Raw genomic sequence first — 27,226 nt, 5'->3', positions numbered from 1 at the left:
GCTGATGCCTTTCCGTGTTATTACTGCCTCTCCAGATTTGTTTATGTAAAAGTCCAGGTTTTACTGACACAAACGCTGACAGTGAGACATTGCATGGTTCTCTATCACTGCCTCTTATCTGGGCCACAGAAGTTCATTATTTACAACGTTCCAGGTTCAACATCTTTATTGTCACACATCAACATCAGTGTACAGTGATGTTTAAAACAGAAGTGAGCAGAGTAGCATGCAGAATTAAAAGAAATTTTAACCATTGCAGATGTAAACAATGGAATATTGCCTCAGGGGTAGTAAGAGATTTGTGTGTGTATGTGTATGTGTGTGTGTGTGTGTGTGTGTGTGTGTGTGTGTGTGTGTGTGTGTGTGTGTGTGTGTGTGTGTGTAAAAGAGGGTGTGGATTATGTGGTGAATAAAAAGGTCTGTGAAAGTGAAAGACACTGCAGAGAGACTATGACTGGGCTACAAGGAGAGTAGACACTACACATCAGAGACAGAAGCAAGTTTGCATACCTTCTGCTCTATACTAAGAAGGCTGCATGGGCATCACACTTCTACCAGAGGTGAGTTTAGCGGGGACTGTATAGGATGTGTGTACTGGTATTCACTACAAACGATTCTTCATGTTCTTATCTGGTGTGATCTATCTGGTAAGATCTAGAATCTCAACTGAAAATATGTCAATCATCTCTTTGTTCTCTACATATTCCTCACCTCCCTCCTGTAAACACCTGATGCTTTTTTGGTTTGTTTTCCTGTATGTAAAGCAACAGGAAAGGCACTATATACATTATTATTACTATTATTATAGAACCTAATATGAAACATAATCTATACTCTAATAATATCTATGGCCCCTACCACTATCATACTGTAGCACTGACACAGATGACAACATTTCTGCTATATTCAGGAAGTTTAAGCAATAAGAGAGTGCCAGATGCCAGAATATTACTAACATGATTGTTACTACTGACAGTGGTGGTTCTAGCTTGTCAGGTGCCTTGCCTGAACCCCCCTGCCTGCCGGAACCCCTTGCCTGCCTGAACCCCCCTCTGTGACAGTCTCCCACTGATCTTCTGGGAAGGAGACCTGAGGTTTAACCTGATTGGTGAGTAGACACTGGAGTAGCAGAGATACAGCTGTCCTACTGCCCAAAAGCTTGTTTGGTGTAGAAAAGAGGAAATTTACTGGAGCATTTCTGGTGGAGTTGTGAGAAGCCTGTTTTATTTTCATTTTCAACTCCATTCTACTCTGTTCATCGCTGGTGCCTTCGCGGGTGGGAAGGAGAGCAGGGTGGAGGAGAGCAAGGTGGGGGAGTGCAGGGTGGAGGAGGAGAACAAGGTGGAGGAGAACAGGGTGGAGGAGAACAGGGTGGAGGAGGAGAACAGGGTGGAGGAGAACAGGGTGGAGGAGAACAGGGTGGGGAGGAGAACAGGGTGGAGGAGGAGAACAGGGTGGAGGAGAGCAGGGTGGGGAGTGGTGCAGTACAGAGCAGCTTTCCATGAAACTGGAGTGTTGTCCATCATTTACACTGCAGTGTAGTGAAACTCCTGCAGCTTAGTATCCTGCTGACAGCTTTGGAGACGTGTCCCAAAAACACAAGCAACCTGATTGGTCCAAGAACAGCAGCTATTTCAGACATCGCCCATTCCTCCATGCTAATCAAAGGTTGTCTGTGTTTCACGGGCATTTATGTATCGGTTTTGTTCCTACGTTCAGAATGACAGTGGATCAAAAATGCTGCAATAGGGAAGTATTCAAAAGGAAAAGAAAAAGAAGCAATGGAGGCAATGTTTCTACCAGGGTGGGGGTGGGGAGGAGGGAGGTACTTATGCCTTTCCAAGAGCATGATCCATCCCTGCTATTAACACAGCTATGATAATTAACTTTGGTGCTATACAGTGAGGTATTGGTAACAGCTGTTAGCTAGACATGAACAATCCAAATTGTACATCATTTGGAAAAGATGAATTGACCAATGAAAAGATGAAATGTGAGAGTTGAATGATGATAATGAGAGAGAATGAGGTAAACCTTCCCCCCAGTTTGAGATTTCAGTGTAGATAGTTTAGTTTCTAGTGTTTTGGTTTCTGTTTTCTAGATACAGTAAGGGTTTTAAGAATAGCAGTCTCACCAAACCTGATACACACCCTGCCACTTTCTCTTAATCACTCAGAGCCGTACCCAAGAACATGTTGCTCTTGGTCTTTGTGTATACACTGTGCTCTAAATATAGAAGTCAGGAATCAGTGATAATTTGAACCAGAATTACAAGCAGAAAGTAATGTGATCATGTTTCCACTGTTTGTAGTCCAAAAGGGATCAGGAAAAATTGTTGGCTCACAGTGTGGTTGTGTGGGCCATCTTTACTCTACGGGGTATCTAGAAGTAGTACACTACAATTCCAGTGGGATTATGGGTATTGGACATCCCATAATGCAGTGGTAAATGAGGAGGGTGTGGTGTGTCCTGTTACAGCACACATGCTGGGGGTGGAGAGTGCGATTCCGAGGCGGCGGGGCCGATTTCCGGCAGTGTGTGCAGTCCTGTTGGCCGTCCTGGCACTGGCGGGAGTCTGGCTTCTGGACTGCACACTGGTCAGAGAAACAGCTGGACTCTGTGCTCTCTCACTGACCCTGGGACCAGCACTGTACAGTCTCTGTTTGCTTATGGAAGAGGGTCTATTCCATTCACATCAGAGGTGAGCTCTTTGTGTTTGCCTGTGTAAACAAGTGCCCCTTTGTGCCGGCAAAACTGAGGGTATAACTTTCTGGAATTGTGCTTGCGTGTGACTAATCACCCCTGATCTTGGCAGGTATGGTGGGAACATGCATCTCTTGCTTCAAGCCTGTTGGAGCAGGGCTACCCTAGCGGGTGTAGTGGTGGTGGTGCTGTTGCTGCTAGTGAGAGACACCACATACACTCTGCAGCAGTGGGCTTCGGTGGTCCTAACCTGCTCTGTCTATCTGCTGTTCAAGACACTGGGCGTCCTGGTAATCACTGACACCTAGTGACACTTCAGTCATGTGTGGAGCCGCTCATCCCAGTGCATGTGCTCATGTTTGGGGTTGATACAACGTTCCAGGTTCAACATCTTTATTGTCACACATCAGCGTGCAGTGATGTTTAAAACAGAAGTGCCATCTTCTCTCTCTCTCTCTATCTCTCTTTCTCTCTCCCTCTCTCTCCCTCCCCCCTCTCTCTCACCAATGTTGCCCCTGCAGGGACCTTCGCCAGTGGAAATCTCAGAAGTGTGTGAAAGCAGGGACCAGAACGTAGCCCATGGCTTAGCCTGGTCCTTCTACTTGGGCTACCTGAAGCTTGTGCTGCCAGGTACATCACATACTCTGACACACTGCTTCATCTGGTCTTTGGAGCGACTACTTTTGGTCACCACTAGGGGGAAGCAACATCACAATTACAGAGGTCTTGCCTCAAATAGCATGTAGAACAATGCGTGATTTTGTCCAGGACAAACATGTTATAGGATGCAGCTCTAACACTTGTTCATAGACTTAACTATGACCTGAATTAAACTTTGCAAGAAAACCCAGTAATGAAGACAGTCACTGAATGTGTCAATGTTGTGTCTAGAAAACTCACCTTTCCCAAAGCTAATATCCATGTAATAATGTGCCATATTTTGTCAATTGTGATTTTTTACACCCCAATCGAAATTTGTCCTCCGCTTTTAACCCATCTGTGCAGTCAGAACACACACACACACTAGTGATTACTAGGGGCTGTGGATCACACGTGCCCAGAGCGGTGGGCAGCCCTAGCCCGGCGCCCGGGGAGCAGTTGGGGTTAGATGCCTTGCTCAAGGGCACCTCAGTCATGGCCTGTCTGGGAATCGAACCCACGACCCTCCGGTCACAAGTCCAGTTCCCTAACCGCCAGGCCATGACTGCCCCTCAATCACCTGGGAAGCCCATCATACTGCTTTTTGTTACATATTTTAATGAACTGAGGTAAATTTTATTTAACCTTTAAAAGTGTTGCACATAATTCGGTACACAACAATTTGGTACATATTCAGTTAAACACTGAAACATACACAGAAGCTGTAATTCCAAAACTGAATCTTTTCACCTACATCTAAAATGACTCCAACAACTAAATTTCTTTGAACACAAGTTCTCGGGTATCGCAACATATCAACTGGACGCTTCAGGCCCATTAGGTATTTGTGTGTGTGTGTGTGTGTGTGTGTGTGTGTGTGTGTGTGTGTGTGTGTGTGTGTGTGTGTGTGTGTGTGTGTGTGTGTGTGTGTGTGTGATTCCAGAACTGCCGGAGCTGGTGAGTAAGGACTACAGCGTCACCAGGGACAAGCTCACCTCCAGCAGACTGCACATTCTCCTGCCACTCAGCGCAGTGGCCACAGCCAGACTGGAAGAGGAGGATCGCAGCATACGTTTCCAGCGGAACCTTCCGGAGCTGCGAATAGACCGGGCTGGGGTCAGGAACAGAGTCTACAAACACAGTGTCTACAAGATCACCGACCAGAACCAAAAGGTGTGGGAGGGGTGAAGGTGATTACACTAGAGGCAACCTTAAATATAACAAAAAGAAGAACAATCAATATTGTGGTTTTTAACACTCACAGACCTGATCTGATATTTCTTCTTCTGATTTATTCAATAAAATTGATATTTGAAAAGTCTACAAAAAAAAACTACAAAAGTAAAGTCGACCGTTTTATGACCTCAATTCAATGAACAATGTGGTTAGCATGTGGCACATTTCGTTTTTAAACATTAACAACGTCGAAACTGAAAATATCCAGTGGTCTTTTGGAGGAAAATAAACGTAGCTATCACAAGACTTATTATGGTTAGGAAATTTTCTTATTCACAAAAACCATAAGACCCGAAGTACCTTATATGGACATAGATGAGAACGACAAAGTGATGACGCGACTTCATTTTGTCCACATGTCACTGGAAAACTGATGTTACTGTGTTCAAATCTTGAGAACTAGTAAAACAGCATCACCTTGTGGACAAATTCTGAACTAAATCCTCCGGCTCCTTATCAGCTCTCGGTTCACTGACCCTAAATAATGTTTTACATGTCCCTGTTTCTCTCCACAAATCTTCCTTTATGACTGTGTCTTTCTTACCATGACTCTTCACTCTCTTTCTCTCCATCCCCAGGAGTACAGCTGTGTGGTTGAGTATGCCACTCCACTGCTCACACTGTATCAAATGTCCCAGGATAACACAGCTGGGCTAGGCCAGCAGGAAAGACGACAGCAGGTGTTTCTCTTCTACAGAACTCTGAGCCATATTCTGGAGAACTCTCTGGAATGCCGGAATCGCTACTGCCTCGTCCTGCTCGACGGTGAGTGGGACTGTAACCTTCCTGTTGCAAATACTATGCAAATACAAGTGTGTCTATTGTCACACTACACTAAACTGGGGTATCTGGGACAAGCAAGGCCTGTGCCACCACTCTCCACCACTTATACACCCCCCCCCCCCCCCCCCCCCAGACAAGCAGGCCGGTGAGCGTCACCTGTCCAAGGAGCTCATCAGACATTTGCAGCAGCAGGAGGAGGAGATCCCTGTGGAGCCACCCAGGGAGCTGCCCCATCCCAGGATGGAGGAGGGGGAGAAGAACGCTCCCGTGCTGACCCAGCAGGCTGACCCTCAGGAGGAGCCGACAAGCTCTCTCCCCAGCCTCATGATCAGCGGCCCCAGGACCCTCAGGTCAGAGCCGGTGGAGAACACAGACTACGGCCACAACCACCGATGACAAATATACACGAGTCATCGCTTAGTGTGGAGACCACAAACAGCAATATGATGTTACATACCGCAACATGTCACATTCTGGAGAATAAAATGACAAAATACAGACATCACATGCAACCTGTTGAATAGGAAAAATTGGTTAAAATAAATATATTTATATAAATAAATAACCACATGAAAATTAATGTGAATTCAACCAAATTTAGATTATGTAGTTTTGATCATTCTTATCTTTTATAATGGTTGATGTCACTTCTTTATTTTGCCTCGAGACATCTGTGGTTTTGCACTTTTTCTACCTCCTGCTCAACGTTGTTTGGCAAAGCTTCATGCAAGCACTGCCAGAAGTATATCACGATAATAAACACCAGGAACTTGTGATGTGCAGAGGGCATCTTCCTGAATGAGCTGGAAAAAGATTCGAAGCACTGGAACGACGCCACAACAGTGACACCTGCTGGTTTAAGGAATATATCATCCATAAATTGCGTAGCGCTATATCACTCCAGCGTTTTCATATTTTATTAAAAAAAAGATTTGATGCTGATCATTAATGATGTTTAGTATTCAATGTTCTGCTATAATTTGTTAAATTAATTGTATAATTGTATTTAAGGATAAATGCAGTACAAACTATACAGAGAGACAATTAAGTTATTTGACGTTCCCCTTTTTGCTTCTATGTTTTCCACAATTCCAATGTTGTAGTAAAAAGATGTCTGTGCATTTTACACTCTTATAGCTTGCAAGTTATAGGACAATAGCCCTATCCGGACGGGATTAGTTTCTCAGGGGGTCCTGGGGTAATTTTCTCTTTTACGGGGGGTCCTCTGTGATTTTAATCCCGTCCGGAACGAGCATGTCCGTGTTTTTCTCAGACGTCCTCAGAGAAAATTACAGGCGGAATTACCTACTGTTTTTCGCTGTACTCCGTGGTCGTCTGGTAATTTTAGTCCCGTCCGGATCCACATGTCTGAGTTTATACATGCAGACATCACCTCGCGTTTAATAAAACAGCTATATGTCCACTGCCACGCACCGTAGTTACACGTTGGGCGCGCGTTTTCACGGAGATCCACGTAAAGACAGCGGCGAGCGAAAATGGATTTACTGGATTTTTTAATGGATTTATTTTATTTTATTTAACGGATTTATTTAGCTATTTACATTAATTAGCGATTTTTTATAATGTGTTTTCTGTATTGGTTTAACAAAATAGCTTAACTTAAACGGAGATCTTAAATGCTGAACTGAACAGTAGTAAAGTTAAAAGTTAAAAAGGAATCATCAGAGTTGGCAGTGTGACATTATTAAACATGCTATCACGTGACAAGGCGATGTCATGTGACCGAGAAAGCCAAAAACTCACGGGTCCTCCTGTTTTTTCAATTGCTGTCCGGATGCAAGAGTTTTATCACTGAGTACAAGGGTGAAATATTTTTCACAGACGTCCCCCTGAAAAACTAATCCCGTCCGGATAGGGCTAATGTTAGAACACTATGACCACGTGACTAATGATGCCAGAAAGCTTCAAACCTCAGCAAAGCACTGGAGTATACAGTTTTAATATAAGCTCTGTGCACTTTGTCAAATCAGTTAATTCTGTATCAAATCAATTCATTCAATACAAAAATCATTAATAATATGATTTCTGCTAATTAATATTTTTATTGTTTACACTATTGCATTGCTTATACAAATGTTGGTGATACAGACTGCAGACGTGTTGGGTATGTTTACAACTGAAAAGACACGAGGATTGACACACAGGAAGTGGTGAAGTAAAGACTGAGCCCATACATGTATGAGCCAGTGTGTTTAAAATGACGCGTAGTCTCTGTTGGTGGATCTCTGCGCTCAGAGCACGGGGAAATACAGACGGCCGCGTCATCCTGACGTTCTTTGAACCATGTCCTGTTTCGTAACCTCTTGAGATACGTTCTCTCTCTGGTGTGAGTCACAGCCACTCCAGCGTACAGGTGTCCAGCTTTCCTGTAGATTCAGTTTTGAGTTTAGTTCCATCCACTGGGACAAACTGTTTTTTAAGACAAAGTGGAAATGAGAAAAAGCATTAATCGTCAAGTGAGTACAGGCGACCAGACGAAGTAAATTCACTCAGTATGTATGTTGGGTAATAGGTTTCTGGTTTAAAGGTTTACTTAAACTCTGACATAATGCACTTTCAGAAGGACGTCTTCCACGGAGTGCTGTTTTAAGACGTTCTGGACATGTGTGTCTGCTAAATGTTGACAATGTACAAGCCTAGTACAAGTCAGGAAAGGTTGAGTGCACACGAGGTTACCAGGGTTTATGTAGTTGTAGTTACCGCTGCAGTGACTATTAGTATTCAAAGTAATCGTGTTTCATGCGATGAATGTTGATATAGTATAGTCAAATATTCTGATGAAATTCCAATGTGGTCTTGAAAATTGTGCCGAAATGTTCTGGAAGTCAACTGGCTGTATCCTCATTGGCTGATTTACCGTTAATGACCTACATGTATTGCAGGAAATGGGCATGGCACACAAACAGGTTTCAGCAAGTCATTGGAGATCATGCATGTACATTTGGCTTTGGGAAGATTCCAGAAGTAATCTTCTTTGTAATGAAATCTGATTCAGAAAAATTGTGTTGAATTAGAAATCAAACCATTTTCTAGCACTGACTTTAAAATATTTGCATCTGACAACTTAAAGTGTAATTAATACTTTCAACATAATGCAGAGGAGTGCAAAATAAAAAGGAAGTGATCATGACCGTCTCTGGGAAAAAGGAATTTAGTAGAAAAGGTGCATAACACAAAACCCGTGATGATCCAAATGAAGGAAACAATAACCAGCAGTCAACTGGTACAAAGTCAAGACACATATAGACAGACACACGACCCTCAGGTGCCGGGGATCCTAATGGACCCCGCCCACCCGATGGACGAACACAACACAACAACAACAGGACAACACTGTGGACGGAGGCGACCAACAGGGCCCCCCGTATCAGGCCACCAATATGTTGTTGCTGTTATTACTGTTTTATTTTTGTACAGTTATTGTTATATTATTACTGCATTATTATTCTTTAATACATTCACACTTAAGTTCTGGCTATTTGAATGCAGCATTATTTATCATGCCAATAAAGCACCTTGAACTGAACTGAGAAAGTGAAAAAGAGAGAGGAGAGTGTAGAGATAAGAGAGGAGAGAGAGATCAAGGAGAGAGGAGTGAGAGAGAGTTTATATCCTTTAAACTTACAAATGTGTTTTACCGAATTTTTAAGAAGCTACAAAATGTGCAGAACTCACTGACTGCTCTTCTGAACAAGGACATCAGCAACACAGCTGCACCAGATAAAAAATGAGATGAGCCAGATTGAAAGACAAGTGTAAATAAATGACAAGTGCTCATCAAAAATGCTCAATCTCAATCTGACATTGTTTAGTTTTGTAAATAAAATATCTGCATGAAGGTCTGAGTAAAGGTCTGCGTAAAGGTCTGTGTAAAGGTCTGAGTAAAGGTCTGTGTAAAGGCCTGCGTAAAGGTCTGTGTAAAAGTCTGCATAAAGGTCTGTGTAAAGGTCTGAGTAAAGGTCTGCGTAAAGGTCTGTGTAAAGGTCTGCATAAAGATCTGCATAAAGGTCTGTGTAAAGGTCTCCATAAAGGTCTGTGTGTAAAGGTCTTACAAAGTGGATTGTTTATATATTCTCTGTATGGGTTTACTGTTTATTGTTATTTTAATGTGAGATGTAAGGTGACCTTGATTGACTTGAAAGGCGCCATTAAATAAAATGTATTATTATTATTATTATTATAGCAGTAGCGAACCGTGACCTTTAAACCTGGGCCCGCTACACCCCCCCCCCCCCCCCCCCCCCGAATTTTTGAATTTTTTTTTTTCCTTTCTTAATAAACTGCAATAAAGAAAAACTGAGACGACAGTACAGCTTTAAAAACGCAATAAACAATAATATCTGTACTAGATAACGTCTTAAGCAAAATAAGTTTCCAAACAAAATAAGGTTCACAGCTCCGTGGTTCTCGGAAGCGGAATATGTAAACAACGCCCACGAGGACGTCAAAGGGATTAATCGAAACTAGCTAGCGGTGGTGCTAACGACAGCTAGCGTCGCCACAGCGGGCGGGGATTATCATACAGTTAAGCCCGCCCACTAAGAGAGAAGATATGATTGGTCAATTTTGCTGTCATTTGAAACTGGTATTGCGCTGAATTATAACTGCCAGGCCTTCTGTAAACGAACAGAGGGCATCACAGTCCTGATAGGGGGAGACACAGGCTCACAGGCTTCCACTTAACCCCTCACCTTCCAACACAGATTGAATAGACACGGGTGAATATTTTATTTGCTTATATTTTTGTAATTGTTTAGATGTCAAATGTCAAACTGTAAATAGATAAAATAAAATTGGATAATTATATATATAATGCTTAAGAATATTTTAGGCCCTCTGAGAGGGCGTAGAGGGCCCTGACGGTTCCCCACTGCAGTACAGTATCCTAATATGCAAGAATTAATCATTTTCCACAGTGGTTTCTGACAGGTTTCGTGGTTTGAGTGAATATAGAGCATAGGTGCATACAGATGTTAATCAGTGCAAATCTCTTTCAGTCATCCATATCATGTGACTGGAGGAGCATAAACCCTGTTTTATGACAACAAAGGAAGGGCTCTCATGCGATTGGCTGGACTTACGATCAAAAGTAATAAGGAATGTCAAAACATTTTTCTCTCGTATGAGGTTCCTCATGCGACAGCTCGTGACTGGGCGTGACGGGTCATGAACCAGCAGTGTCTGAAATGAGGCAGGTCAAAACACTGGAGAAAAGATCTTTGGCCAGCTTTGTTCTTTAACAGGAAAGAAACATTTACTAAATGTTAATAAAACCAACATCCTTATTAAGATACGTGAAGATAAACCATTATTACATCCACACAGACAAAAATATGAGAGGAAACAATATCAGCAGAGTGCAAACCAAGAGGATCATTGCATCAGATCCACTGTAGGAGATTTGGGATTGACCCTGCATAACCCATTCCCTGCTGTCAAAATGCTACTGAAATACATTTCTCTTTCATAATCACAAAAAAATCCCCCAGAGGTTCTGCAGTTATCTATAGAAACAATATTCTCTCTCTCTCTCTCTCTGTGTGTCTCTCTCTCTCTCTCTCTCTCTCTCTCTCTCTCTGTATCTCTCACACAAACACACTCTGTGGTAAACCCCTTTTTATTCCATGGTAGTAACTTCCTCAAGTAATTCTCTTGAACCCTTCAGCACTTCCTTGTTACAGTTAGGTGGTGTGATGTCACAAGTCCACACAATACCGAAGGCCAATCAACACTGTCACAAAGACGTGAGATCTCCCAGGTACAGCGCCTCAGACAGTGAGTCACGGTGCGATCACATTGCAGCCATAGTCTTAGTGTAGTGGAAAAAAGTACATTACAGTGTGGACCTCTCTTCTGAGGTTGCTCACCTGTGAATCATGCCATCTCCTGTAACTACAGCACTACCAACAGTATCGTGTGTATGATCAAACTATTTATAAATGTAATGCAATAAGAGCAAAAGTCTTGTTTGTTTATTTATTTTTATTATTCTCAAATCTGGGCAATGTGACTGTGAATGATTTTGTCCTTCAGAATATGTTTTCGATCAATATGTGAAACAGATGAGCAGTGAATTGTTTAAATTTAACCTCACCTCACTGAATGTGTCTGATCACTTATATATATTTATCCTAATGTTACACTTGTATTAATTTCAATAGATTATAGCACCTAAAAAATAATTTTAAAAACTATATAAATTGAGTAAAAATAATGATAAAATTGTATTACATTTGTTAAAAAGCAAGAAATATGAAGCCAGAAAGGAATAACAATAAAATAAATAAAGAAAAAAAATAAGATAGTGTTAAAAAATATAATACAAGACAATAGAACAGACATTGCAGCATGTTTTGATCATAAAGAATTACAGTTAGGGTTAGTAATAAGGGGAGGTTTGTAAACAAACTAGATGACTTGGCAAATCATAAAAGCAATAACGAACCCCTGGCCGCAGGATGAAAAGAATTTATGTTAAAAACTGAACGTCAGGAAAATGTACAACAATTATTTTCATTTAGCCAAACAAACTAAAACAATTATTTTCATTTAGCCAAACAAACATATTCAGTATACAGTAAACGCAATATGCACCGTAGTTGCACTACGCAAGCTGATTTAACTTCGCAGACGTATTGCGCAAGAGCACAGTTTCTATGGAAACGGAGGCCGTCCCACACGCGAGCTCCAGCTGATGCAACCGGACTGCACGCGCGTATAAGTAGCGCGCTGGGGAAGAGTCGCGTGCATTTCCACTTCTAACGCATACATGGAAGGTACAACACACTCTGTTAAGGCGGCGGGCGACATTTATTACGAGCAAATAAGCCTAGAATGGTCTATACTCAGGCACTGGGTTTTGGACACGGATTATCCGTTATTCCCGAAGAGGATAACCTAGCCGGAATGTTGAGAAATTTTGTTAGACTCTTCAGGTCTGATACGGAAAACTTTGCAGCCCCTGGCACACTGAGGAAAGCAATGAGCTCTTCAAGTAAGTAGCCTCCATGTATCATCTATAGCGCGTGTGTTAGGCGGCGTTCACTCTTTTAAACGCTACGCTGTTTGAAACGCTCTATAGTGTTAGTGAATAACAAACGCTCTATAGTGTTAGTGAATAACACTATAGAGAATTAAACATGAAGTTCCCAGTTGGCCGTCGTCGTCCACCACGCCCACAGGCTAAAATCAGCTGATGACTTGACAAACTCGCGGACTGGCGGTGTGGTGACTCGGTTTCGTTTGAGGTGTTTAGATGTCGATGGAAGAGGTTGTTCATGTTCTTGTTTATTTCTCCTTACAGGCCTCGGGTCCGAGTGTAGCTTGGAGGAAGAAGATCTGGGTCTTCAGCGTGACATGATCAAGCGAATCGAGAAGTCTCTCGTTATCGCAAAGAAAACGAGTTTGCAGTGTCACGAGTTGCTGCTTCCTACACGGATGACCGCGCGAGTGTCCGGAGACATCATCCGCGCGTCGGTAGACGAGCCCTGCGGGTTACGGGGCGCCCTCATTCACCTGTTCATGGAGAACAAGGGCCATTTACACAAGCTGGGAACCGTCACACCCGACCACAGTCTTACCCCAACCTTCGAGCTGTCTGTCGTCTTCAGACTCGATAGGGATGGTTGGCCGCCACTGAAGCACTTTTTTGCCAACGACAAAGTTTTGAGGCTTCGACCAGAGTACCAGCTGGTCAAGAGGAAACTTTACTCGAGCGCCAAGCCCACTGTGCTGGAGTCCTACTGAACCCCGCCGTGATGTGGAGGACAGGGGGGCGGACGACCAACTGCACACGGAACATCGCTCACAAGCCGTTTAGCCCATTCCACTTGTTTTTCTAGCTACGTTAATTTATTAAATATCTTCCAGTGTTGCTGAATGTTGTGGGAATTGCATTATGTAGCTTGCACTACTGTACTACTTGGTCAAAGGCGTCTGTTGAATTGTGTATTAATGTTTGACGTTTAAGAGTTTTGTGTGTAAAAGTATTGTTTTTCACTAACCGTTCTACACGTGCACTGTAATTTTATTCAGTTATACTAGCGAACACAACTTTGCACTGGACAGTGTTTCTCAATCTCTGAACCACGTAAGAATGTTCTGGACTTTCTGGAATGCTGAAAGAGGCTAGCTGGCCTCTTCCTAACGGTGTCCTGTATTTTTCAGTCCCATTATTTATATATATATGTATTTGAAACGATGTACATTGCAATTAAAGTTTATTCATATTTTAACCACTTTACATCTTAATGGAGCAATAAGCAGAATTCAGTTTTTCTTGTGAGGTTAAGGAATGCTGGCGGTAATCTTGCCTGCTCGTTCATAGGCAGTTTCACAGTGTAAATACCAGAGTTGGGGGAGATTCACCTTTTTCTAAATTAACTTACCAGCTGCCAGAATGAAACCTATTGGTACTTAAATGATTCTTATTGCTCCTTTCAACACCGTTGTTATACATAAGCCACACTACACAGACAACACTGCCTTGGAAAGTACTACCTATGCTTTGCTAACACTAATTTTACTTGCATGTGTCTAAGTATATAAACAAAATATATAACAGATCCTTTAGCTTATAAGATACAAGGTTGTACATATGTAGTCACAGACTATGTATTCTAGAACAGGAGCAACACTCTGTGATTATGGGCTGGAGAGTGGTTACCACGGGATTATGTAGAAATTAGCAGATTTCTGGTAATTTATTAGCTCACCAAACAAGCAGAAAATGTTTATTTACATAATTAAACGAGACAATTGTTATTTTAATACAAACACACAGTTTATACAACAGAACTAATGTCAGAATTATTTAGGAGCTCAATTATCCAGCTGTTATGAGCTCCAACAGACACACCTGAAGTTTATGGCCAGTCCAGCACCTGAGTGTAGACAGCAGAGCCACTACTGCTCAGCCTTCAACAACACTGGATTCAAAAGGACTATGTTGCCGAAGGAAGGCTAAACAAAACACAAACCTAACCAGCCTGGAAAAGCACCTCCACACGCAGACGTAATCCGGCTTAAGGCTGCTTCACACTTCAGGCCTGGGGATTCTCCTCCTACACTGCGTCCCTTAAGGCAGACGCTGCTGTGTTTGTGCCAACATTCAGAAGCTGGTGGTGTATCACTTCAGGCTGTGATCATGTGGTTGATGGATAGTGGTACATTCCAACTCAAAGAACAAAGGCTCGTCATAGCCATCTCAAATATGACATTTTAAGCTCTACACAAGAGTTCTTGACTGTACAGAAGAGAACAAGCAGGTGTTTAGCTCTGTCTGACAAACACCTCTTTGTGTCATCAGCCACTGGTCTGAGCAGATACGTTGTGCGAAAACTCATTCAGAATCAAACATCAGATCTTATACGGGCAGGAAAGCCCATAAAGCCTTGTGTTTTTTTTCTCCTCCTTATCTGCTCATTTCTTCATCTTCATATCAGCTTCTATGGCACTGCGGCGCCCCCTTGTGCCTCCATCCTGAAAGAAAAGAAGAGGCAGGTGGAGGTGGGGGGAGGGGTGGGGAATGAGCGTTCCTGCAGATAGAGATAACTTTACGCAGTTATTTTGGACACACCAGGCCATGCATGCTGAAACCCGGTCTATCTGGACCTGAACAGAGAGAAGAGTTTTAGGGCGAAGGAAGTCCTAAAAACCTGAGCGGTTAACCAACTCAACAACCAAATGTCACATCTGACATCCTGAAATTAATGCAAAAAAAAAAAAAAAAGTGCAATTACCACCATATTATTGCCAAATGTGAGCATCTGGCCTCTGAGCCAACACCTGCCTGTATTTACATCCCAGCAGGAGCCCAGAGGAAGGATACTGCTCTTCCAGTGAGCAGTAGGTATTAGTGTGTTTACGTGTGTGTGTGTGTGTGTTTACGTGTGTGTGTGTGTGTGTGCGCGCGCATGCACGAGAGAAAGAGAGAGAGTGAAAGAGGATTGGAGGGGACAGAAAAGCCGTGACCTTCAACCTGGATACTTACAAAGAGAGAGAGAAGGAAAGCAGGAGAGGCCATGGGGAGACTGTCCTGTAGGAGGACAAACAACAGTGAGAAGGAGTCTCACACACACACACACCCCCAACCACACACATACCTGCAACTCACAAAAAGACAGGATTTAACCTACAGCAATGTCATCTAAAACACAAACACAGCCAAAGCAGAAAAGCACATACATGCATTGACAAATTCGCAGCAGGGCCGAACACGGGTCCATTTCCCATTTTGGGAAAAACACAATGCTGATGTTACCACAGCCTGGATGTTTATGCCTTGCTGGTCCTTGTCTGCTTCTGTTTATTTGTGGTAATAAGATCCTGCTACTTTTATTTCAATCAGCCATATGCGTATTTTTGGGTGTGAGCAGGAAGACTACCAAACCGAACCCAGCTAGGTAAGAAACACATGAGAGCAAATGCAGCAATGGGAGAAAGAAGACAGAGAAGCAGGTCTGCACAGAGATGCATGTTAGCGCACGCGCATACACACACACACACACACACACACACGCCAAGGTACGAGTGGGACGGAAATAAAGGTGGAGCAGAGAGAAAGGGTTGCGCGTGTGTGTGCGTGTGGGATGAGTTAAAGAACAAAAAACACGTATATGCATAGCTGAGAAAGATGGCTAATGTGTCAAAATAATTGTGGGAGTGTGTTAGTATGGTGTGTGAGAGAGGATGGGAGTGTGTGTGGAGTGTATGTGCCTGGGACCGTCGTGTTCCCAACCATCGACACTGATGCACATGGCTGTGTAACATGATGAGCATGAGAACAGAGATGGCTGTATTTCTGGGCCTGGTTTCCCAAAAGCCTGGTGGTGAAAATATCACAAAAAGATAAATAAAAAGTGTCCATGGTAATTTAAAATGGTTCATGAGTGCCTTTGTGAAATAATCTCTTTAAGAATTATAGAGCTACAGATATGGCAAAAATGACCTCTCATCCACATCAACAGGGAACAGTAGTAAGACTGCAAGACCCCCCTCGTGATGGTGGGGTTATTGTCCTGCTGTCGTCCACTTGACTGATTGCCGTGGGTAGTGAGGCATTTTCGCACGTCATCTCGCACCATGCAGAAGAACGCCAAGTGCACAGACAAGACCACATATGACAAAGAAATCAAAAATACGATATGCTTTGCCTACACGTCAAATGCACGTACGCCAGCCGCATTACAATAATCTGTCGTGACTCTAGCTAACGTATTCAACTGATTCAGTAGTGATGACGAACACGTATGCATCACATCATTAAAGCTTCAGCTGGGGTGGAGTATTGCAGTTACAGGTAGATAAGATGTACAAACACGCTTCTCTTTACCAGGTCTCGACATGAACAGCAATTAAGAGCCCAGCTGGTGGTGACGTTTGTCACTGTTTTAGCGGAAGAGTTGGAACAGTAAACATTATCAACAAAAGTCAACAATAACGACCCGTCGACAAATGTTTCCTTGGTCGATTTAGTATTTTGTCAAACCAAGTGTGAATTTACGTATCGAGGTCTGGGAACATTTTAGAAAAGAGGATATATGTGATACGGGCAAATGTAAGATAGGCTGAACATGCAGAAGCTCTGAAGAGGAGCTGTGAAGATAAGGAGTGTGGATGTTCTGAAGACCTCCCAGTAAACTTCATCTCAACGCCAAGGTCCGGCACCGTCCCAAATGCAGCGGACCTGACAGAATATACTACATGACCACGTACCTCCTTCTAAATGCCTGAAACGCCAAGAACCCTAGTCATGTACAGTTATGTAACAATGTTAGATGTTATTCCTTGCTGGAAGTCAGTCAAATAAATGTTCTCACAAATATAAAGCTAATGCACCAGATGTTCATACCATTATCAAGTTATACCTTGATAATTTTACAAACAACCAAGAATGATAAATGATTTGCTAGTCTCTCATTTAAAAGCCACATTTAAGCTGATGAATTCATTGATGCATATGAATGAGTGATCATCAAATTACTTTTTTTTGCAGCTCTAATTAGTGGGACACTAGAGTTTGTAAAAGCATTTTTCCATCTCTGATTTTATGCCCTGTGGGAGCCTATGAGAGGTCATTTCTGTGTTGTGTTTAATAACAACAATTTAACAAAAACTGAAAGCCCATTTAAAACTGTTCTGAACACTGAATAAAGTTAAGGCTGGAGCACTTAACTGGAAGACCAAGTGGTCATAACTATTTCATACAGCAACGGGTTGAACTCGGCGGTGCACGGTGGCACATGTGTGCAGTGCAAAGGTCATTCTGCACACTGTGTGGAGAAACCTGGCCTTGGCCGTCCAGCCACACGCCTCTGAGGACATGGCGGGAGCCAATTTCCACTCTGCGCCTTGGATGCTAACTCATCATGCACCGTTCACTCCCACCCACACGCGAGAGCACGCACGTGAAAGGGCTCTCACGGCAGGAGGGGCGATGGGGGCGTGGGTATGGTTTAGCGCCGGGGCTAGCGTGTTTCTACTGTTCACAGAAACACTGAAGTGCACACGCGTGAAGAGCACAAGGAGGCATGCAGATGGAGACAGGTCATGCAGCTCACGCACAACAAACACTCCCACCAACCACGGAGACAGGGCGGCAACGACAACATCTCACCACTTCCGTTATCCGGGGACACGCTTTTTAACGCTCGTTATCTTAACTGGGGCACGATTTGGGAGCGGGGACAGGGTGTGGAGAGCTCCGATGTGTTTGGCGCGTGTGCACGTGAGCTGTGTCTGACTCTGAACTGCTCTCAGTCTCACTGGGACACGCAGGTAAACATTCTCAGCAGGCATCTCTCGCTCTGGTTGTGGACGCTTGCCTCCAAGAGTGTGTGCGGGTATGTGGGTGTGTGTTTTAATCTCACTGACCTTTTCATTAGTGTCTTGTTTGGAGTTGTTCCTTTTCCTTCTGGGCATGGCAGTTGGTTCTGGCTCTAAAAGTGCATCTTTGTGTGCTGGACTCAGGGTCTACGTATATGAGACTGGGTGTTAGCGGTAGCAAAACTACCCTCATGACAGGGGCTTCAGCAGTAGGCTTTGCTTGTGCATGTTTTGAGAGGTGGGCCATCTGTGTCTCTCAACACCGTTTACTGGGGGTCCGGGTTGTCACTGGTGTCCGCCTCCCCAGAGACAACGTGCTGCGTATGTGTGTGTGTGTGTGTCTCTCTCACCTTGTCATTGGCGTCCTGCTTGCGGTTGGCCTCGCGACCACGCAGGCTCTTGGCGCTGATGCCCGACTCTGAGGTCTGCATGATGAGCTGCGTGGCCAGGAACTGCTGGATCTGCTCCAGAACGTCCCGCTGCATCTCCAGGGCCATGTGGTAGACGTCGTGGTCAGAGCTGTTGTACATCACCGCGTTCTGGAACATCAGCATAATGTCCCGCTGGAACTCTGCGGTCGTGCGTATCTGCCCCGTCTCGATGTTCTTCTTGATCGCTGAAAGGTCCATGGGCCTGTTGAGGATTTGAGTGAGTGACAGATGCTCAAAAGTGCCAGAGTTCCAAACAATTCCAAACACCTACAAATATCTAGAAATGTCTTTAATAGAGAACAGCAGTCAAACCTTCGAATTATTTATAAATTTCATTTATATAAATGAACAAATGATCAGTTGAAGATATTTTACACACACAAACTATATATATATAGTTTTTTTTTATTTATTAATTAAGGATATATATATTTTTTAATTGTTCAACACATTAAACGCTTCAGATCTATGTGGTTATACAGGAGTGGGCAGACCTGTGGACAATGCTGTGGTAGCCGGGAGCGATGTCATCAGACACAGGCTGCAGAAATACACTTGCATACCTGCGCAAACATAAATCTCTTATGTAACAGAAAATCTTCGCTAGCACTGGTGAGGACACAATGGAAGAGTGACTGTGACACAATGGAAGAGTGTCTGTGATTGGCCAGTTGATTAAAACTCGCCTGTGATTGGCTGCTGCCCGCCACACCAGCATGATGGCTTTTTTCCAGATCTTTTGAGCTTGCAGAGCCTCCTGATCTTCACTGCACATTGAACTGAGACAGACAGCAAGGACAGAGTGAGATACACACACACACGGACACACACACACACAACACCCCAACACACACTCACAACTGAGAGGAGGCAGGGCTGCTGGCGGTGGAGTCCGCGGTGGTGTAGCGCTGGGAGTTGGTGCCATAGCCGTCCTCACTCTCACTGGCCGGGGGTTCCAGCTCTGAGAGATAGGGGCCCTCACCACACTCCTTCATCTCCATCCCTTCATCTGCATCCACCTCACTTGCTCCATCCTCATCCTTCACCTCCTACATCGTGAGAAAAGGGAGCACAATAGATTCCCTATTACTCTCATTTTCAATGTTCATTCTTTTTGGTTGGGGGGGGGGGGGGGGGGGGGGGTAATCTAGATTTAGATTTACATACTTCATACATACATGCTCAAACAATGCTCAAAAAAATTCTCTATTCATGCTCTGAAACACTGTTAGAGTTCCTGTGCCTTTAAGCACCACCCCCAGTGTGGTCTGATTGGTCACCCAGTTGTCTGGACAACTGCCAGAGAGATTCTGCCGCTCCAGCACGATGCCTTTAGGTAAGAGTGTGCCAATCTGCTGGTGGGCAGGTATTAATGACTGTGCTACGAGAAGCATCATCTTGTAACAAAGCAAGAGGGCTGTAAATACAACCAGGCGTTCCAGGCAGTTGAGAAAAGTGGTTTCTGTGGGAAAGAGTTACTGCCTCGGGCATGTACTTTGGGCTTTGGAACTCTGCAGACCGTTTATGTGCACAAAGGGCCATGACACGCTAACGGAAAAGGGAAAAACCGGAACATCATAACAGGGTATACTGTAGTGTAATCTAGCACATTATTTCACCACAAAAGTATGTATTTCTACACCTGCACATATAGTTACTAAGGCAATCGTTTTTACTGTCCAGGGAACAACAGTGCGTATCGGTGATTGGCTATTGGCCTTGTATGCAGCTGTGCTACCTTTGAGTCTCTCCCAGACACAGAGCTGTCCTCAGAGTCCAGGCAGGGTGTCTCTGCTTCGGGCTGCGTCCACTCCTCACTCGCGCACTTCAACGAGGGGCTAGGGGCCTGCTCCTCCTCCCTCCCTCCCTCCTCCTCTGCTTCTCTCTCTTCCACGCCCTGCAGCTCAGTCTCCTGTGTCTGGTCCATCTCTGCAGGGGTGACGGTGTCCGGGTCCTGTGCCCCCTCCTCGGGTTCGCCGGAGTCCCCCGCGTCCTCCACCGGCGCGGCTTGCTCACCCTCCAGGACTCCTGGGACAGGGGAGCTCAGTGGGGTCCCGGCAGCGACCCTGGGCTGGGCGGAGGAGTCGGGCTCAGACGGCTTGAAGGCCTCGGGCTCCCAGGGCCCCGGGAGAGCATGTGGGCCCGCCACAGCCTCGTCGCACAGGGAGAGAGCAGCCTCCACCTCCGCTGCATCCAGCACCTCCACGGAGTCATCCACCTTAGACAGGAAGGGGAGAGATATGAAGGCAGGTTTAGTCGGGACACTGTAGAAACATCTCTCGGCAGACGTAGGATGTGGTTGTGTTCTTTGGTACATGAGGGTTTGCTCTACGTGTGCGTATATGTGTATCTGTTGTGTGCGTGTCTTGCAGTACCTTCTCTTCAATGATAGCTATGATGTCCCCCACGGTTTCTAGGTCTAGCTCCTCCCCCATGTAAGACACAGCCACCAGGTCTTCCTCCACCAGCTCACCCTCTCTGCCCTCCGCCTGCTCCACCGCAGACTGCACTGTCAGCACGGCCTCAGGAACCGAACACTCTGCAACTGCTGTTCCTACACACACACACACACACACACACACACACACACACGATGGAGAACACAGGTGATCTCTCTCTCCGTGTTTGGCTGGTGATGATCTATGGCCTTTTTTGTGTAACTGCAGAAGGCTTTCATATGCACATGACATTGACGCCTCTGTGGACTTTTTAATCAATTAACACAGACTGCTTTAATGGCTATCTGGGAGTGCAAGCTATATACTTGAAGGGCAAAAACCGTCCATCAAAGGAATAAATACATTAAATAAATGGTTCAGTCAAAAAAATGTAACATTTCTAAAAGGGAAAGAAAAAGTAGCAGCTATAAACATTCCACTAAAGACATTACGCTCATTTGTGGCTGCTAGCCAAACTAACACTTTTGGTGAAAGCTCAAGTGGAGGCGAGATGGGTGTGAGGAGGAGGGCGGGAGAGGCAGAGACCTGGGCAGGGGATAAAGAGGTGTCCTTGAGCTGGGGGGGCTACAGGGGGGTTAGGGGGCTCAGCGCTGGCTGGCATCTGGACTGGGGGGGCACTCTCCAACAGACGGGATAATGTGGGCGCATCTGACACAGAGACACACACACAGAGCTCTACACACACACACACACACATACACACACTAAAAGCGGCAAGCTACTGCAGACAGAGTTATACTATGAAGACGCTAGCCGGGGTAGTTATGTGCATGCATTAGTTTACAGATACATACAGGTTTAATATCACAAAATACACAGCACGCGCACACAAACCAGGGTCATTACACATACACATAACCACAAGTTGAGTAAGGACAGGATTTAAAGGACCACGCAGCAGGCATAATCTTCAGGGTGTTTACCTGCGGAGACGTCGTGGCCCGTGGGCAAGGCGGCGGGGGACGCGTGCACCTCCACACCGTGAGCGCCGTTGCTGAGAGCCGCGGTCACCTCGCCCTCCACCACCTGCACACAGCACACCATCAGCTGCCCCGCGCCGGCCTGATGCCACCGCCATGCCCACCGCCGCGCCACACACAAGCTACATGTTAACGCCTTACATCACGCTAAAGACAAACGGGCCGGCAGAGTGCACTTCCGAGCACGAGCACTCTGATGGGAGCTCAAGCGCAAGCCCAGGGGAAACCACTTACGAATACCCAAGAGTGCAGCTTGAAAAACAACAACTTCCCTCTTCGGGAGACAGAAACTGTATTTTTTTTTAAGATACCCCGAGACAGCAGAAGTCACGGCAGCTCCGTGCTTACCAGTCTGGGGCTGGCTGACAGCAGACTGCCCTTCTTCAGCAGCTCCGAGAGCAAAGGGGAGGGAGGCGGCGTGGCCTTCTGACTCAGGAGCTTCTTTTGTGGGGATTCATCTACCAGAGCGCCCAGGCTGCCCTCTTTAGAGGCCGGGGCGGCCGCCTCGGTCACCGGCATGAACACGGCCACTCCCTGCGCCTGGCCGAGGGAGGTAGGAGGTCAGGTGGCAGAAAAGGGAAATGCAGGCAAGAGTATGTTTGAGTGGTTTGGGGGAGCGGAGGCTTACCATAGGGCTGGGGCAGGAGGAGTCGTCTGGGGTGGGCTGAGGGGTGTCGGGGTGTGGGAGGTCCATGCTGGGTGAGCCGGCCCCCAGCGGGGAGCGCACGGTCACACTGGGGAGCCTCTTCGGGGTGTTTTTAGCTGCCTGACGGGCTGGAGGCATATGGGAGGGATGCAGAATGAAACCAGAATAAGACAAAGAGGTTTTAAAATTCATACCCTGATATGGGTGTGCTACACGTAACCTGATAGGCTGCCTCGGTGAGTGGGTGTGCTACACGTAACCTGATAGGCTGCCTCGGTGAGTGGGTGTGCTACACGTATCCTGATAGGCTGCCTCAGTGAGTGGGTGTGCTACACATACCCTGATAGGCTGCCTCGGTGAGTGGGTGTGCTACACATACCCTGATAGGCTGCCTCGGTGAGTGGGTGTGCTACACGTATCCTAATAGGCTGCCTCGGTGAGTGGGTGTGCTACACGTATCCTAATAGGCTGCCTCGGTGAGTGGGTGTGCTACACGTACCCTGATAGGCTGCCTCGGTGGCCCTCCTCTTCTGCTCAGCCTCCTCCTCCTCCTGTTTCTTTTTTCTGCCAGAGGGGCATTCACAAGACACCAGTGTGAAATACAAACTCATGCTGCATAGCCCACTCAGTCAGCATAGCAGTACTTGCAGGAGGACATGCTAATGGAGTCCTGTCTTACTGCTCAATCTCTCCCCACAGCTCCTCCAGCTTGGAATCCATGTGTCCAGCCTGAATCAAATCTGCTTCTTTCTTCAGCTTCCTATGAATGGAACAAGACAAAGTGGTAAAAAGTCTGAAGTGACACAAAGTCATGCAAAGAAACTAAGAGACCATGTTCTCAGTAGTAACTCTTCCATACTGATTTTTGAAAAGGATTCCATCAATAAATGTGATATACTGCTTAACCCTGGCCATCTGAGTGATGGGTGATCGTCACTACATAAGAAAAAAAAACTATAGCAGGGTCAAAGGTCAGGCAGATACCTGTACTTCTCCTGCGTGTCCTTGAGGAGTCTTTTGAGCTCATCAATCCTCTCTGCAGTGAGCCTGCGCACAATGACATCCTCGATGGTCTCCACCACCTCCCCCTTCTCCCCACGCTTCCGCCTGGGTATCAGCAGCACACACCACCACGGCTTTGAGACTTCAGCATGCATACGTGTGTGTGTGTGTGTGTGTCGTATACACATTTACATTTACGGCATTTAGCAGACGCTCTTATCCAGAGCGACTTACAAAAGTGCTACAGTGTACAGCATGTGTATGTAACACATGTATTATATAGATTCATTACCTATTTGTGATCTATTTCAAGTGTTTATTTCTGTTAACGTTGATGATTATGGGTTACAGTCAATGAAAACCCAAAATCATTATTACAGAAAATTTGATCATTATAAGACCAACTGAAAAAATATTTTAAATTCAGAAATGTTGGCCTGCTGAAAATATGTACAGTAAATTCATTCAATACGTGGTTGGGGCTTTGGAATTACTACATCAATGTGGCGTGACATGGAGGTGATCAGCCTGTGGTGTTATGGAAGCCCAGGTTGCTTTGATAGCAGCATTCAGCTCTTCTGCATTTTGGGTCTGGTGTCTCATCTTCCTCTTGACAATTCCTCATAGACTCCTATGGGGTTTAGGTCAGGACAGTTTGCTGGCCTATCAAGCACAGTGATCTGTGGCTATTAAACCAGGTATTGGTAGTTTTGGCAGTTAGGACAGGTGCCAAGCTCTGCTGGAAAATGAAATTTCCATCTCCAAAAAGCTTGTCGGCAGAGGGAAGCATGAAGTGCTCTAAAATCTCCTGCTAGAAGGCTGTGCTGACTTTGGTCTTGACATAAAACAGTGGACCTACACCAGCAGGCCAAGGTGGTGTTTTCAGATGAATGTACATTTTGCATTTGATTTGGAATTCAAGAGTCTGGAGGAAGAGTGGAGCGGCTGCTTGAGGTCTAGTGTGAAGTTTCCCCAATCAGTGATGGTTTGGGGAGCCATGTCACCTGCTGGTGTAGGTGAATCTATACAATATATGTGGTTTTTGTATTGAATTACTTAGAATTTTTGATGATATTCTAATTTGTTGAGGTGCTTGCTTGCGTGCACACACACACATTATATATGTATATGTATATATATGTGTGTATGAGAGAGACATTTTGGAGACAATTACAAAAACACAGTAGTGTGAACAGTATGAAAACAAGCAGACGTTTGTTCTCACACTTACTTAGGGGCTTCTGTGGTCTCCAGCAGCTCTGAGTATTGGGAGGCACAGTGCTGTAACAGTCACAGAGAGGAGCACTTTGTGTCAGAGTTAAAACTACAATCACTGAACTTTACAAACAATCTCTGGCCTTTTTATTGTCTAGAAGCCTACAGTGTTTTAATTACTTTTTGAGAAAACCAGTCTGGGGGCCTTCCTGGTTCAGAGAAGGGCTTGATGGCTCTGCTGACGGACACCCTGAAAGAAATGGACAGAAGTCAGGGCCTGGATTCACACAGAAGACAAACTTGCAAGTGGCAAGCTTGAGCTGACAGCAGTGATTTAGATATTCATAATGAGCATACGTGTGGACGTCGACACACGGGCTGCTACTTCAGAACCCAAAATACAACTTATTTTGAACATCGATTCTTAATTACTTTATTAAAACTATTAAAGCTATCAACACAAGTATAGGAGAGAAAGGACAGAAATGTGACATCAAATGACACCACATAACTAAGGACGATTCTAACGAGGCAAATAAACGAATGGGCATTTGGACAGCTTATTTCAGAATATTGATCCGTGTGTATGACCTTAAACAACTTAATCTTACCAGTTTTGATCTCCACTCCTCATGACCGAGGAGGCAAGGCAGAGCTTCTCCCGGACGGACCACGGTTCCGTCGGACCAAGAGACAGCATCTTATGTTCTGCGGAGACAATATAGACCGCGTTTCACTCAAGGTTGCAAAAATCCAGGGAGCCAACTAGCTGTGATAAAACACTCCACACGTTATCTCCTACACGTCTAGCTGTTTGAGATCGTTATAACCACTAGCAGTAGTGATTATTCCGGGTTACCTAGCAAGCTATCCTACTACATATGGTAAAACGTTATCTGTTATTTAACCTAGCCAGCTAACGTTTTACCAGATGTAGTTAGCTTTGAATTTCCGCCACCGTTAACCTAGCAAGCTAACTAACTGATAGCTAAGCTAACCTAGCCACCTGTCTCGTGAATGTACGCGGAGCTGCCGCTGCTACGTTAGCTAGCTAGCCGCTAAACTGTGTATTAAAAGGCGTTTTCATGAAGCTAGCATGTTTGGTTCACACTACAGTCCGCACCACGGAGGCGATACGCTCACCCCGTTTCTTTGTGTTAGCCGTTGAGTTCGCGTGTTGTTAGCTTATTAGCTAACCTAGTTCAGACGTCGGTTACTGCCGTTACACACTCAACAACTCCGCTAGCTGCTCCATGTATTCGTATGCACATTGTCATTCGTGTGTGTGTGTGTCGCGTATCGTCAGCGTACGCTGGAAAAACGACTTTACTTACTTCCAGTAGACATTTCGCCACCAAAACAAAACCTGGGCCGTTTAATTCATCTCCCCTTCAGCTCCTGTTGACGCCACATCTACGTCCCGCCGTTAACGTCGCTCAGGTGACGCGCGTGAGCGGTCACGTGACGCGCGCGCGCGCGTGTGTATTACCAGCAGGTGTAGGTCCAAGGTGTTGTCTTCAGATGAAAGTAAAACTTGCATTGAAATACAAGAGTCTGGAGGAAGAGTGGAGAGGCTGCTTGAGGTCTAATGTGAAGTTTCCACTGTGTTTAACAAAACCAAATGCTACATGCCGTTTATACATAAGCAGTTTAAATCAAATGAAATGTCCGTAATGGCCACAAGATGGCAGTATAAAGCTGTAATATAACTGTATGACCGGACATGTGATGTGACACAGTGACGGGGTGGTGTTTGTCGGGGGATTAGCTCAAATGGTAGAGCGCTCGCTTAGCATGCGAGAGGTAGCGGGATCGATGCCCGCATCCTCCAGGATTTTCCCTGAGAAAGCGGAGTTATGTAAACGGGGCCTCGGTGAAAGTTACACCATTTTATCATGACTTTGTCATATGAAAAACGTAATATCCACAAGGTGAACCAGACCTTTCACTGATAATTTACCGTTCGGTGTATATTTTAATCTCATAGATTAGATTATGCATTATTATTTTTGTGTGGATTCTTTGGCACCTTCATGTTGTACATAATACCGATGTACACAGTAAACGACATGTTCCAAAAAAAGAAGAAAAATGTAAAAAGAAAAAATCGCGCCGATTTGAGAGCCATGTGAGGTTTGGGCCTAACTGACCCAAACTCTTCAGGCGATTGGTGCCTCGACCTTCATAAATGGCTACATGAACGTCCACCACATAACACATATATCACTGTTTTTATTTTGAATTCGGCATATTCAAAAGTACAAGAACACAAACAGTACGCGCCTA

At 45.0% G+C, this 27,226-nt stretch overlaps 3 protein-coding genes and 1 non-coding gene across 16 annotated transcripts; 3 read left to right on the top strand and 1 right to left on the bottom strand.

The window, feature by feature from the left end:
• Positions 1–449: 449 nt before the first annotated feature.
• sting1 (stimulator of interferon response cGAMP interactor 1) lies at positions 450–6,487 on the top strand. 2 transcript variants are annotated; one of them, XM_077005994.1, is made up of 8 exons: positions 450–560; positions 977–1,108; positions 2,479–2,701; positions 2,816–2,993; positions 3,225–3,333; positions 4,286–4,515; positions 5,157–5,343; positions 5,495–6,487. In XM_077005994.1, exons 3-8 carry the CDS (start codon positions 2,484–2,486, stop codon positions 5,755–5,757), a joined length of 1,185 nt encoding a protein of 394 aa, XP_076862109.1. In that variant the 5' UTR covers positions 450–560; positions 977–1,108; positions 2,479–2,483; the 3' UTR covers positions 5,758–6,487. The 2 variants fall into 2 exon arrangements, with proteins under 2 accessions (XP_076862109.1, XP_076862110.1); XM_077005995.1 differs by lacking the exons at positions 450–560; positions 977–1,108; positions 2,479–2,701 and having other exon boundaries at positions 2,946–3,085.
• A 5,626-nt stretch (positions 6,488–12,113) lies between these two features.
• LOC143514599 (DNA damage-inducible transcript 4-like protein) lies at positions 12,114–13,616 on the top strand. Its single transcript, XM_077005993.1, has 2 exons — positions 12,114–12,376; positions 12,686–13,616. The coding sequence occupies exons 1-2, from the start codon at positions 12,217–12,219 to the stop codon at positions 13,126–13,128; spliced, it is 603 nt and encodes a 200-aa protein (XP_076862108.1). The 5' UTR covers positions 12,114–12,216; the 3' UTR covers positions 13,129–13,616.
• Positions 13,617–14,100: 484 nt separating this feature from the next.
• On the bottom strand, positions 14,101–26,536 carry brd8b (bromodomain containing 8b). Of its 12 annotated transcripts, none has more exons than XM_077005984.1 (20): positions 26,275–26,536; positions 25,552–25,648; positions 25,121–25,190; positions 24,957–25,006; positions 23,708–23,830; positions 23,403–23,483; positions 23,223–23,287; positions 22,706–22,851; positions 22,426–22,617; positions 22,021–22,123; positions 21,623–21,772; positions 21,014–21,192; positions 20,377–20,856; positions 19,497–19,687; positions 19,325–19,417; positions 19,133–19,201; positions 18,558–18,840; positions 18,256–18,354; positions 15,374–15,418; positions 14,101–14,862 (listed from the first exon to the last, which is right to left on the bottom strand). In XM_077005984.1, the coding sequence occupies exons 1-20, from the start codon at positions 26,285–26,287 to the stop codon at positions 14,803–14,805; spliced, it is 2,589 nt and encodes an 862-aa protein (XP_076862099.1). In that variant the 5' UTR covers positions 26,288–26,536; the 3' UTR covers positions 14,101–14,802. The 12 variants fall into 12 exon arrangements, 11 of the variants coding, with proteins under 11 accessions (XP_076862099.1, XP_076862102.1, XP_076862104.1 ...); XM_077005987.1 differs by having other exon boundaries at positions 21,623–21,745; XR_013130908.1 differs by having other exon boundaries at positions 15,374–18,354.
• Positions 26,537–26,698: 162 nt separating this feature from the next.
• Positions 26,699–26,771, top strand: trnaa-agc (transfer RNA alanine (anticodon AGC)). The gene has a single exon. It is a non-coding gene; the product is annotated as a tRNA-Ala (tRNA).
• Positions 26,772–27,226: the final 455 nt, after the last annotated feature.

Source organism: Brachyhypopomus gauderio, chromosome 5 (assembly GCF_052324685.1).
Source record: "Brachyhypopomus gauderio isolate BG-103 chromosome 5, BGAUD_0.2, whole genome shotgun sequence".
In the NCBI taxonomy this organism is placed as follows: domain Eukaryota; kingdom Metazoa; phylum Chordata; class Actinopteri; order Gymnotiformes; family Hypopomidae; genus Brachyhypopomus; species Brachyhypopomus gauderio.
The sequence above is the reverse complement of the archived record's forward strand: the minus strand, read 5'-3'. Positions and strand labels throughout refer to the sequence as shown.